Source organism: Rattus rattus, chromosome 1, assembly GCF_011064425.1.
Source record: "Rattus rattus isolate New Zealand chromosome 1, Rrattus_CSIRO_v1, whole genome shotgun sequence".
Classification (NCBI taxonomy): Eukaryota; Metazoa; Chordata; class Mammalia; order Rodentia; family Muridae; genus Rattus; species Rattus rattus.
The window spans coordinates 18,564,292-18,577,920 of record NC_046154.1 but is presented as its reverse complement, the minus strand read 5'-3'; the positions used below and the strand labels follow the sequence as shown (position 1 = coordinate 18,577,920).

Here is a 13,629-nt window from a genome sequence, read left to right as displayed (position 1 = left end):
TGTCTGCGTTCTCCACCCTGCATGCCTCACGCCTCATGCTTTCTGCTAATGCTGCCTGCTTTGTAGAGGACCCATGCAACTCCCTGCGGTGGTGGCTGGTCCCAGCCATATCCCATCCACTCCTCGGGACAGTGGTTCCCTCCCAGACTTACCCCTATGCTTCACCCCAGCCAAGCACCCTTGTTACCATGGTCTCTTCCTTCCCTGACCAGGTGGTCCCCAAGAAGAAAGATCGTAAGGTGGCTTCAGATGATGACATCTCCGAGCAGGATGGGGAGGTGAATCGGTTCTCAGATGAGGAGGTCGGCTCCATGAATATCACGGATGAGATGAAACGCATGTTTAACCAGCTGTGAGTACCCAAGATGCCCAGCCAGGGTCACGTGTTCTGAAAGAGTCTCTGTGTATGTGTGTGTGTGTGTGTGTGTGTGTGTGTGTGTGTGTGTGTGTGTGTGCATGCACACACATGCACAAAAGCCAGCAGCGATCAGCCATGCATGTCATTTCTTGGGCAATACTCACCTTGTTTCTTGGAGTGTCTCATTGGCTTGGGGCTTCCTGGTTACGTAGGTGGCTGGCCAATCACCCCAGAGGTCTCCCTGAATTCCTTCCCGGTGCTGGGGTTACAAGGGCACGCCACCAGACCAGGCTGTCCTTGAACGCACAGGTCCACCTGTGCCTCTGCCTCCTGAGTGCTGGAATTAAAGGCATGTGCCGCCACCACCACCTGATTCCATGCCTGGCTAGTTAGCGTGTGTGCTGGGGATTGAACTCAGGTCCTCAGGCTTGCAAGGCAAGCATTTTGCTCACCAAGCCATATTTCCAGCCTCTGGATTCATCTTTTTCTTTTCCTTAATGTATTTATTTATTTTAAAATTTCATATCTATTTTCATTGTATGAAGGTTTTGCCTTCATGTATGTCTGTTTGCCACGTGTGAGTCTGCTTTCTGTGGAAGTCAAATAAGACATCAGATCCCCTGAAACAGGAGTTACAGAAGGTTGTGAGCCACCATGTGGTTGCTGGGAATCAAACCCAGGTCTTCTGCAAGAGCAGCCAGTGCTCTTAACTGCTGAGTCATCTCTCCAGCCCCCATTTTATTATTCTTTTAATTTTATGTGTATGGGTGTTTTGCCTGCATGTATGTCTGTGGACCATGTGTGTTCCTGGTACCTATGGAAGTCAAAAGAGGGCATTAGATCCCCAAGGACTGGAGTTAGAGTTATGAGCCACCATGTAGGGTCCCAGTTGAACTTGGATCCTCTAAAAAACACAACCGGTTCTCTTAAGCATTGAGCCATTTTTCCAACCATTGGATTTTTTTTTCCTGAGCAGGGTTTCTCTGTGTAGCCCTGGCTGTCCTGGAACTCACTGTGTAGACCAGGCTGATCTCGAACTCAGAGAAACGCCTACCTCTGCCTCCTGAGTGCTGGGATTAAAGGTGTGCACTGCCAGCTGCCATCCTCCCCACAGGGCTGGATTCAGTGTGAACAGTTAGCTTTCCTGTTTTAAACCTCTCTTTGGAGGCTCGAGACCAGATGTATTTCATGGCACCATCCATAGCTGGGTATCCAGTGCCTGCTGTATGGAAGTGTACCTATGATGTCACCTGCTATCCCCCTGGTCCTGTGGAACACCCCCACCCAGACAGGTGTAGGGGGTGATCGTTTCAACCAGGATTGTCCTTCCTCACCCAAGAGATGAAAAGGTCAGGCTTCTCCTCCCTCTTTGTATGTAGAGTCTGCCTGATGAGTTCATGAATCCTGGAAGGACCAGTGGCACGGTGCCACCTTGGTGGGCTTTCCCAGCCATGGAGTACACAGACCCATCTTCCAGTCTCAGTGGGCTGTTGAACTGACCCTCACATGGCTCGTGGGAAGAACCTTTTTTTTTTAAAGATTATTTATTATATATGAATACACTGTAGCTGTCTTCAGACACACCAGAAGAGGGTGCCAAGATCACATCACAGATGGTTGTGAGCCACCATGTGGTTGCTGGGATTTGAACTCAGGGATCTCTGGAAGAGCAGTCAGTGCTCTTAATCGCTGAGCCATCTCTCCAGTCCCCATGAAGAATCTTCATAGTCACCAAGTGTCCTCACTTTTGCCAAGCAGACAAGGTCATTGTTAACCTTCGAAGGCTCTGAGGAGGCTCCACAGTGTATGACAGAGTTGGGACTTGGACCACAACCTGTCACTCACTAGCACTCCCACACCAAGAGCTTCTAGCTGAGCAGCAGAGTCTGGCCTGGGTCTATAGGTGATGGCCAGGCAACTGGAGCTGGTTCCAGCCCTTGGAAGCTCTGTGTGTGTGTGTGTGTGTGTGTGTGTGTGTGTGTGTGTGCTGTCTGTGTGTGTGTGTATGTGCGTGTGTGTCCCGTGTGTGTGTGCATGCTGTCTGTGTGTGCATGTTGTCTGTGTGTGTGCATGCTGTCTATATTTGTGCTGTGTGTGTGTTGTCTGTGTGCCTGTGTATGTGTGCTCTGTGTGTGTGTGCGCGCGCATGCTGTCTATATGTGTGTGTGCATGCTGTCTGTGTGGGCTGTGTTTGTGTGTGTGTGTGGGGGTAGGTGTGCTCGTGGTACGCACATGCGCGCCCCTGAGTGCTGTCTGTGTGCAGGCTCAGTGATGTCATACTGGTAGCTTAGACTTTGTCATTGCCAGAAATCGACACGTGCCATCCTTCAGGACACCTTACCAAATCATAGAGAGAACTGGTGTGCCAAAACCTATTGACTATATTGTCCTGGTGGTGCTGTGGCCGTGGCCTACTTGGTGCTTTGCTCTGAGCTCTGATCCATTTTTAACTTGAATACATATGGTACCCCAAGGTGGGATGGGGTGAGGACACTGGGTGAGCCAAGGCTGGGTGCCCCCTGCTCTCAGGCACCGGGGCTCTGAAATCTCAGTTCTGTCACTGCTGGCAGCATCTAACTGTCACGCCACCGGAAGCACTTTAGGGCACACAGTAGGGCAGAGCCAGGCCCACATCCGTGGTTCAGCACTATTGTCCTGCTTGGAAGAGGTGTCCGTCTTCTGTCTGCTGCCCCACTGTTCCCGTCTGCTGGATCTTTGGCTTTAGTTGGGTGCTCAGGACGAGCAGGATGGAGTTGGGAGTTTCTCCCTCAGACCTCCCTTCAGACAGACCCGAGACAAGGCTTGACATTTGCCTTGATCATGCCAAGGACACACCTTGCCTCTTGGTTCTTCTTTCAGCCTGAGTATCCCTCCAGATCTCACGTTCTCATTTCTGCTGACAAGAGGGCATCCTCCTACCCCCACCTCTTTTGGTTTTGTTTTTGAGAGAGGGGTTCGTGTAGCCCAGGCTAGCCTCAAGCTTGCTATGTAGTCTAGGGTGACCTTGAACTTCTGATCTTCCCGCCTCCACCCCTTGAGTACTAGGACCCATGCCTCATTTATGCGGTGCTGGGGAATCAAACCCAGCCCCCTACACCACCCCCATTCGTGATAGGCAAGCGCTCTCAACTGAGATGCATCGTAGGCTTTCAAAAATAAGTGTGGCTTGGGTCCAGGACTTGCCAATGTTGTGCTGGGAATTCCTGAGCTCAAATCATTCTTTGATGTGCAGACACCCCAAATCTCCTTCATTTTGTTGAATAAAAGAGCTCCTCAGAAGAAATCAATTATCCGTGTTTTCATGAAGTCCCCAGGGAATCGCTAATCTGGTCAGAAAGGAGGTGCAGAGCAAAGGTACCCATCCAGAGAGCTGAGTTGGGGCGCCTTTGGCAAGGGCTCCCTCTCGGGTGTGAAAAAGCGTTCAGTTAGGAGTAATGGAGAAGTTGACCCCTCATGTGGTGGGCACCAGAGTGGTGACGGGGTTCAGTGTCTAATTAGATTTGTCTGGCTTTAAAGTCGCCTAAGTGAAAAAAAAAATTCTTTGATCATCCCTACCCCATCCTGTTGCTCTAGTTGGTGTTAGCAACTGATTAAGTGTTTTTTTTTTTTTTTTTTTTTAAGAGTTCCCACCTGATATTTCCTTGAGCCCTAGGCCCAGCCTGGTGGTTACTCCTACCCCCACCTCCCCACCCCCACCCCACCCCATCCCACCCCCCAGCCAGTTTTAGCGAGGCCTTTGAATGGTACACCCGTGTCAGAACTCTGCTTTGTTTTGATCCAAATCAGTAGCTTGGGCTTCAGACCAAGGCTGAGAGGAGGATTTTCAACATCCTTCCCAAGTCCCCGGGTGAGGGTGGGGGCTCCTTCCGTTTCTGCTCTCATCCATCTTCCTGTCTGTTCTGGCTATCCATCCCTCAGTGGGGCTTTCCTTCAGAGCTCAGACGCTGGAAAGGAAGTGCAGTCAGTAGTGGACTATGGGATGGACCCCAGAGGCTAAGAATCGCCTCCTTCTCCAGTAAACCCTCCAAGCTTATTTCCTGACTTACGGGCGCCGCCTAGAGGTTAATACAAGAATTCAAGACTTGCTACTGGGCAAGGGAACAAGCCTGGACTACCTCTAGGGGGCGCTCTAGGAAGCCAGCCGCGCCCCACCCCACCCCCCACCCCCTTTTTTTTAAATCGGAAATCCCTATTTCTCTGTCTTTTGGCCCCTAATGCATACCTTTGTTGAATGAGGCAGAGCGGAGCACCAAAAGAGCCAGGAAAGAATGGAGGATGGGAGGCATAGTCAATGGGGGAATTCTGGAATGGAAGTCTGCAGTCCTGTGACACTGACGTGATGTAAACTTAGAGGCCTAGGGCTGGAGAGATGGCACAGCAGTTAAGAGTGCCGGCTGTTCTTCCAAAGGACCTGGGTTCAATTCCCAGCAGGTCACAACTATCTATAACTCCAGTTCCAAGGGATCTGATACCCTCACATACAGGATACAAGCAGGCAGAACACTAATACGCATGAAAAAAAAAAAAAAAACATTTAAGAAAGAAAGAAACCCATAGTTAAAAAAAAAAAAAAAACAAGAACAAAACCCTCAGAGCCTGGCATGGTGGCACAAACCTTTATTCCCAGGATTTTTTTTTTGTGTGTAATTTTTTTTTGTTGTTTTTGTTTCTTTTGAGACATGGTTCCTCTGTAGCCCTGGCTGGCTTAGAACTTGCCATGTAGTCCACGCTGGCCTGGAACTATCAGAGATCCACCTGCCTCTGCCTCCTGAGTGCTGGGATTCAAGGCCTGGACCACCACATCCAGCAGATGGAGAAGTTTTTAAGGGGCCCTCAGTTGGAGTAATCTGTGCATCTTGGGAACCAGACCTGGGCAAAACCACATATAACTACTTTCTAGCTAACAGGAAGGACTCTGGTTACTTGGGTTTTTCACTTAAGTCCAGTGTTAGCACATATCCATTCAGAAGGATGCCCAGTCTTCCCCGAGTCTCAGTCTGCTGACCAGTAACATGAAATTAATAAACACACTACCCTCCAGGTTTGTGGCTGGTCTTAATTGGCTTCCAAAGCTGTAGGGAAGCAGCAGAGCTGGGTTGCAGCCCTGCCTCTGTCTGGCTTTGGGCAAGCATGCTTCTTCCTGGGCTATGCTTTCCTCATCCGCAAGATGTCGGGAACATGGCTGCATTTGCCTTGCTCAACATGGGGGCAGGGCAACTACTCTTCTTTTGAGAGAGAGAGAGAGAGAGAGAGAGAGAGAGAGAGAGAGAGAGAGAGAGAGATTTAATTTTCTTATTTTTTTTTTTATTCTTGAGATTTATTTATTTTATGTATGCAAGTACACAGTAGCTGTCTTCGGGCAGTAGAACCCATTACAAATGGTTGTGAGCCATCACGATGTTGCTGAGACTTGAACTCAGGACCTCCGGAAGAGCAGCCAGTGCTCTTAACCACTGAGCCATCTCTCCAGCCCCTTTGAGGGAGATGAGAAAAAAAGATGTTGTTATTGATGTGCATGAGTGTTTTGCCTGCATCTGTCTGTGCCCCATGTGCATGATGCCTGTGGAGTCCAGGAGAGGGTGTTGGGGCCCCTGGAACCAGGGTTCATAGACAGTGTGAAGCTGCCATGTGGGGGCTGGGAATGGATCTCCAGTCCTCTGCAAGAGCAGCGAGTGCTCTTCATGGCCTAGCCTTCTCTCCAGCCCTCTGGGGATTTTTTTGGACAAGGTTTTATACCATAGCTCAAGCAGATTGGAACTCACTATATAGCCTGGGCTGGCCTTGAATTTGACCCTCCTGTCTCATCCCCCTCAATTCTGGAGTTGCACACAAGCACACACTCTTAATCTAAAACTACTAATTGCACAGATGCACTCTGCATTCCGAAAGACTAAAGCTCTTCTGAGTAAGACAATTTGACCCTTTGCCTATCACCCATCTTTCTGAGATCTCCTATGGCTGCACAGTCACTGGGGAAGGTGCCCCTTTCTCTCCTCTGTATGCACTCCAGGGGCCTGGCTTCTGTTCAGTAATGCCTTCTGATGTCACCCATAGGCGGGAGACCTTTGATTTTGACGACGACTGTGACAGCCTGACGTGGGAGGAGAATGAAGACACATTGCTGCTATGGGAGGATTTCACCAACTGTAACCCAACCATTGACCTGCAGGGCGAGGTGAGACCAAGACCTGCTTTCTCTGGGGGAGCCTCTTTCACAGGATCCCTCACCCTTGCCTTCCCGTGCAGCCTCTTATCCCCAGCTAAACTATCCCTTCTATCTCCCCAGCAAGAAGAAAACTTGGGCAACTTGATCCATGAGACCGAGTCCTTCTTCAAGACCAGAGACAAGGAGTACCAGGAGACGATTGGCCAGATTGAGGTAAGCACTCAAGCCACGGGGTCTGCTACTTCCAGGGGCCTCATAGATGAAATCTCATAGATGAGATCCTGGGTGATCAAATGCTCAGGGAAACGCAAGCTTGTAAAATGGGGCAAGTCAGGGCCTGGAGTTAGAAGCCTGGCACTGCAAACCTGTTCTTATTAGGGTGTTGGTTTCCTAATCTGTAAAGTCAGGCAGCGGTCCCTGCCTCCCCAAAGAGGCTGAGGCAGGGGTTGGGGATTTAGCTCAGTGGTAGAGCGCTTGCCTAGCAAACGAAGGCCCTGGGTTGGTCCCCAGCTCCGAAAAAAAAAAAAAAAAAAAAAAAAAAAGAAAAAAGAAAAAGGCTGAGGCAGGAGAGAGCCAGTAACAGGCTTACCCGATGCCTAGCATCATTTGGCGTCCCTCAGAAGTCAGCCAACCCATGGTCATCCTTACTTCCTCCTCTGCTACAGGGACCAGGTACCAATACAGAGGAGGAAATCATGTCCAAAGAGGCCAGGTCACTTGCCCACAGTTTTCCAGGCAGGAGGCAACATTCATGCCAGTGTGCTTGGCCACTGCCATACAAGAGTTAGTGCTCTTCCTGTGCTGGAGAAGTCCAGAGTCCTCCCTCATCCCTCCTCCCTCCTCCATTCAGGCGTCACAGTACAGGTCCAGAGACATGAACAGTTTCCTTTTCCAGTCATAGCAAGTTCCCCAGAGATGCTGAGTACACGGAAGTCCCCGGAATCAGATGGGGCTGAGATGGACAGACGACCTCTCTGGGGTTGCTAAGCAACCATTTTCCCCTTCGTCCAGAAGCACATCTAAAGAATATTGACTGAGCATAAGGAAGGTTGATAAGACAAGGCAGGGCCTGGATGGCGCCGCCACCAAGGGATAGAGGAAGGCAGTTACTTGCGGTTGCTGTGGGTAGTAACCTGAGGTGAAAGGTGCCCTCATCACCTTTATTCGTCACTGACTCCTTCTAGCTGGAACTGGCCACAGCCAAGAGCGACATGAACCGGCACCTGCATGAGTATATGGAGATGTGCAGCATGAAGCGAGGCTTGGACGTGCAGATGGAGACCTGCCGTCGACTCATCAAAGGTTCTGCAGACAGGTGCGGATGTGCGCATGCGCCCCAGGGCTTCCGCAGTGGGTGGGGGCTTTACCGAAACTGCCTCCTCGTGCAGCTTCTCTACACTTTCATTTTTCTACCCTCTGTCTGTGCTCCCATCCATCCATCCATTCACTTCAACAAGCATACCTACTATGTGCTAGGTGACCTACTTTCACAAAGCTTCTGAGAAAAAAACAAAAAGAACCATACCACCACTAAAAACAACACAAAAAGCAAACCGACCCGCTGAACAGATAGTTGTCATAGGCCCGCTGTGTGCAAGGGTGAGTTAGTGTTCTATTACTGTGATGAACACTATGACTGAAAGCAAGTTGGGAAGGAAAGGGTTTACTTGGCTTACACTTCCACATTATAGACCATTCATTATTGAGGGAAATCAGGGAAGGAATTTGGAACCAGGAAATTGTGCAGGCCGTGGAGGACTGCTGTTTACTAGTTTGCTTTCCACGGCTTGCTCAGCCTGCATTGTATACCATCCAGGACCACCTGTCCAGGAGTGGCATCCCCCGCAGTGGGCTGAGATCTCTCTGACGTCAATCATTAATTAAGACTGAAGGCCAGTCTGATGGCGGCGTTTTTCTTAACTGACGTTCCTTCTTCCCAGTGACCTGGAGTTTTTAGTGGGCACCACTATGTGCTCAGACCAGGAATGATGGTTACAGAAGGGGGACCCACGACCCCCCACCACCACACAAACACACTCCCAAAGAGAAGCCACATGCTACATGCTACAGTAAGCATTTGGCTAGGGCAGAGGTCCCAAGGACCGCCAAGAGCCAGAGACAGCTCACAGAACCTACAGGCACTGAGGGTAAAGTGTACCTTTGCTGGGATCTCCGGGCAGGAGCCCCTCAGGGCAGATTCCACTTGGTTCTTGCTTTGTTGTTGCTGAGTGGAACCCAGAGCCTTGTGCATTCTAGACAAATGTTTTGCTCACCCCAGACCCTTAGGGTAGGTTTTTAACAGGTGTGACTGCCCAGAGCTCCTGGCCCTGGGCCGTTATGGCTGCTCTCTGAAAGTCTCCGGTTTCTTCCACCCTATGCAGGAATTCACCGTCTCCCAGCTCTGTGGCCAGCAGTGACTCAGGAAGTACAGATGAGATCCAGGATGACCTGGAGCGGGAGGCGGATGTGGAGCCCATGGTCAGCTGATGACGGAGGCCCGACGCTCCTGGTGGTCTTGGTGATGGGGCCCAGCCTCCTCTCCCCACTGAGCCATGAGGGCTCCTCGACTTGGGCTCCAGTCCTCGACACACAGACTTCTGTCCTCCCTTCTCCGGAGGCCCAGCGGGACCGCTGCTTCCTTCCTTCCTCCACCACCCACCCATGGAATGGTGCTGTCGACTTTTCTATTGTCCCCCCCACACCACAAACGCAGACTTCTGTGCGTCGATGCAGTGCAACTGTGCCTTCTCCCTTAAGCTGAGCCACTTTGAGCTCCAAAGAATTCTTCCTAGCAGGTGTTTTTTTATACAAAACTAAGGTGAGGGTGGGGCCTGGGGGCGTGGTATCTTTTGGTTTCTCCCTCCCACCTGCTCCTCTGATTGGACATGAGCTTTGCTCCCTCCCTCTGTCCCAAGATGACTTGCGGGAATCTGCCTTCCCGAGGAAGGAGACTATTTACCTCCAGGTCTGGGTGAGGAAGAGTCCACAATCCTTTCTCACCCACCGAGACAGCGATGGGTGGAAGTGGAGGGAGGGAAGACCAATTTTTTTTCCTTCTTTTGGATCTAGTGGCGATGTGTGGGGAAAGGCACTGTGGGGGAAGGAAGAGCCTCACTGTGTTTAAACTATGCAAAAAAAAAAAAAACCACACAAAAAAACAAAAACTAAAAGCAGCTTGCCTTATATCACTGGGGAAGGCAGGTCCTCTCTCAGACTTCTGGGAACTGGGAGGGAGGCCAAGGTTAGCATGAGACCCTCATAGCCTCTGAGGGTGAGCGGTGGATTTGGGGGTGATTCCAGTCAGATTGCTGGTGAGGCCTGCATGCAATTCTGCAAGCCGGCCCACTGGATGGCTGGCTTTCTTGGGGACCTCTGTGGGGTGGGGTGGGTGGGCTGGTGGTCTTTTATTCTCCTGATGACTTGATGTTCTTTCCCGCTTCTCCAGTCACCTGCCAGGTTCCACGGTTGTAATTTCTCTGTGAGAAAGTATGAACAGGTCAGGCCTGGTATCTACTCTGACCCCCACGGCACCGTCTTGGTCCTCCGTTGTCCCTCTGGCTGGGGAAAAAAAGCTTTGTGAGGGAAGAGGGGGTCAGGTGGCGAGGCAGCTGGCGGTGGCTGGAGAGAAGCCTCAAGTGAGGACCGTCCTCATTCATACCTGCTTTCCATACCCACTTGGCTGGACGCTGAGCCAGTGATTCCCCACGGCTCTACCGGGCCTGAGTTAAGGGGCCATAAAGTAGAGCATCCGTCTAGTCTCAGCTGAGGACTCGCCTAGCAACGATCAGATTTCGTTTTTATTTCTTTCCTTATTTTTGTGTCCACTCTAGTGGTTTTGATGGCCTATGTTGTTTTTTATTGACCCAGAGGCTCCCCCTGGAGGTCAAAGGAACAAAATGTCCCCAGGGATCAGAACCCGTGGCCCTCTGAGGCATGTGTGTGAAAGGGCAGAGGACTCCGGAGCCATACCGACCCTCCTCTGCATCCTTTCGTTTCTCTCTGTGTGGTCCCATCACCTGTTTTGCATTTAGAACCAGTGTACATAGTAGGCTTATGTATGGACAGAGAGGAGAGAGAATGTGTTTGTTGGTGACTAATGTAATTTATCAGAATTTGGTGGCCTTTCTCTTGTGTGTTTTCCATGGTGTGGGGAGGGGTTTCCCACTGGTCCCATGCAGCCTATCTGCAGGGGTTCACGTATCATCTCTTGATGTCCAAACAGTCCCTTCTGGCAGGTACTTGGAGGGACAATAGTTTGGGATGAGACATAGCCCCTGTTCTCACCCTCCCACCCTTTCTTGCCAACCCCTCCCCCCCTTTTTTAAAGGTTACAGGGTTCACTCGCTTCTGGTTATTATTATTGTGTGTTATTGATATTATTGTTTTGTTTTTATTTTAACCAAAGGGTATCAGAGCCAGATGGGTCTGAACCTTAGCTGCTGTAAAGATTTCCGTTTCTATGAGGGCAGGAAGATGGCTGCCCTCGTGGGTCTCCTTGGCTGAGGCTGGGGAAGGCGTCCATCCAGCGATAAAGAGATAGAGACTGGGAGTGTGGCAGGCAGAGTAGAAGCCGGCCCCAAGTCTCGTTCTTCAAGGTGGTGGTGGGCTGACACATAGCTCTAGTGTTAAGACAGTAAGCAACAGTATAAACATTTGTGGTGATGGGGAAGTTGGTGTTCTGTGGTGTTATTTTATTTCCCAACTGTATACATAGGTCATTTGTCCAGGGTGTTTGAGAAAGGCAGGCTCCTGTGGCTTCCTTCTTCCTGACTTTCAAAGTCTGCTTTCCCCTGGGGGTTGAGGCTCTGAGGCAGGAGGATGAGGGGAGCGGAGCAAAGATGTGGTAGGCCTGCGTCCTGGCTGGGTCTGGGCTCTGGGCCTGGCCTCCTCTTTGTGTTTGTTTTGATTTGTTCGTTTCTTAGTTCGTTGCCAGTGGGTCCTGCTTGTGCCCCCACAGCCTGCCGCTCACTGGGGCAGCGCCTGCCCCGTCTGGACGAACTCGTCCATCCTTGTGAACATGTGCATACTTCCTCTTGACTTTTCTATTTCTGAGCCCAGTGTCATATTGACACTGGTGGTTCAGGGCTTCTCAGATGGGCTCCCCGTGTTGCCCCTGGTCATGTTCCTAGTTTGGGGGTCACATACACAGGCCCAGCAGGGAGACAGCATCCTTTCAGGTCCCTGGTTGGTCATGAAATACACACATGCGCGCGCGCGCACGCGCACACACACACACACACACACACACACACACTCCACTCTGACTCCAAAGGAGAAAGGTGGGGAGGAGGTCTCATCTCCCTGTGTCTGGAAGGCGCGTCCACCTAGGACTCTGTTCTGTGGGTAGAACTCAGCCGTCCTACGGAGTGTCAAACCACTTTGACTTTTAGGGTGGGGATGGGTTAAGGGATAAGATAAGGTGTAACTTAAGCTAAATGTATTCTATTTATAAAGCAAGAGACTGTATTTTTATGAAAGGAAAAGGTTTTTAATCTAGGGTAGGCCGTCATGGTGGCACAGCATTTTGCTGTGGCTAAGATACCGTCCTGCTCATTGACTCCCGTGTGTGCTCATCAGTCACCCCTCTCCTCAGCTCGCCTTCCATCGTCAGCAACATCTGCACACAGCTGGGGCAGGAATATGTTGTCCTTTCCCAGCCCTCGGCTCCTCAGAAGTCTTGGAAGGAAACTGGGGTGGGGAGGGCGGGTGGACTGCAGAAAACTGAGGTGAGGGAGAGTGCTTCAGAGGTAGGTTCTGATTAGTCACCCCAAGTCCCCTCTGGCCAGACCTGCTCCCATTCAGCTGTGTGGAGAGAGTAGGAGGGAAGTTCTGTGGGGCTGGGGAACACAGGACTCCTTTGGGGCTGAGGGGCTTACTATGTGTGAAGTTGTCAGGCAGCTGGAGCAGGCACAGAAGGGACCCCGATGCTCAGAGCTCAGCCCTGTCTGTGTCTACTCCAGGTCAAGGTCGAGCTTGGTTTTAGATGAAGGACCAGGAAACTGGAGGCTCCCCTCAGACATACAGTCTCTCTGGGAAGGGATTTCCAGGCTCAGCGTGGGCTGTGTGTGAGTCTCAGGCAAATGCCTCACCTTTCCAGTTCCTTCCCAAGCCCGGAAGAGATGTGAATTCCCCACCATGACCTGACCCCTTTCCGCACATTGTAGCATCTACCTGGTTTTTAGTCCCACCCTACCCACCGTTGCTGTGTCTGTCAGCTGGGTCTGAAAATCACCGGGAGGGGTTTGTACTCATAAAAAGACTACTGACCCTACCAGAAAACCAACCTGTTTACTGTACTGTTGTAAATACTGTGCCCTTTATATCCTGTATATTGGCTTCTTTGGAATAAAGTAAAATGTCTTAGAACACACGGTGTATGCTTCTTTGTGTCCCGATGGTTGTGGGAGGGATAAGAAGACTAAAGCAAACTTATTAACCAATCAGTGATAAGATAGGGAACCACCTATTTGCATGGATCTCCCTGAATGTCAGGCAGGGGTGGCTCACACCTTTAATCCCAGCACTCAGGAGGTAGATCTCTATAAGTTCAAGGACAGCCAGGTCTACAAAGCCAGTTCCAGGACAGCCACAAATCCTGTCTTGAGAAACCAAATAACAACAAACAAAAACAAAAAACCTCCCAGAAGGAAACAAGGCAGGAAGAATTAGACAGAAGAGACCCAGAGGGACCCCAGGCTAATTGGCATTGCCTGGTCTGAAGTTGAGGTCCCACCAACTACAAAGCTCCCATTTCACAGACATCCCCAGAATGTTTACAAGAAGCACCTGCTGGATTCTGGTTTGATACTGTCTACTGTTAACAGTCACTTTATTTATTTATTTATTTACTTACTTACTTACTTATTTATTTTGGCTTTGGCTGTTCATTCTGTGTTGGCCCTGGGGGTGAGGGGCAGCGGGGCAGCACAGTCCCTAGAGAGTCAGTCAGCTGAGCTTGACAGCCTCAGAGGTATCTTTGAGATCAACAATGGGACGGGCAGGAAGTAAAGTGCTTGCAGGGCCCTCTGTCCCAGCTACCCTCCTTGCTCCAGACGCTCCTGGATGTGCAAACAGGACTCTCCAAGGTGACCAGCCAGGCTGGGGT

The 13,629-nt window shown here is 50.7% G+C and overlaps 1 protein-coding gene across 2 annotated transcripts in view; it reads left to right on the top strand.

Annotated features, from left to right (window-relative positions):
* Iffo2 (intermediate filament family orphan 2) overlaps nucleotides 1–12,892 on the top strand; it is a 45,939-nt gene extending 33,047 nt beyond the window's left edge. The window contains exons 5-9 of one of the 2 annotated variants that reach the window (XM_032895367.1): nucleotides 213–352; nucleotides 6,413–6,533; nucleotides 6,645–6,737; nucleotides 7,709–7,839; nucleotides 8,906–12,892. In XM_032895367.1, the coding sequence (XP_032751258.1) occupies nucleotides 213–352; nucleotides 6,413–6,533; nucleotides 6,645–6,737; nucleotides 7,709–7,839; nucleotides 8,906–9,011 (591 nt within the window). In that variant the 3' untranslated portion in view covers nucleotides 9,012–12,892. Of the gene's footprint in view, nucleotides 1–212; nucleotides 353–6,412; nucleotides 6,534–6,644; nucleotides 6,738–7,708; nucleotides 8,035–8,905 lie in introns of those variants that run through there. The other variant, XM_032895360.1, reaches the window with a different exon arrangement.
* The last annotated feature ends 737 nt before the right edge of the window (nucleotides 12,893–13,629 follow it).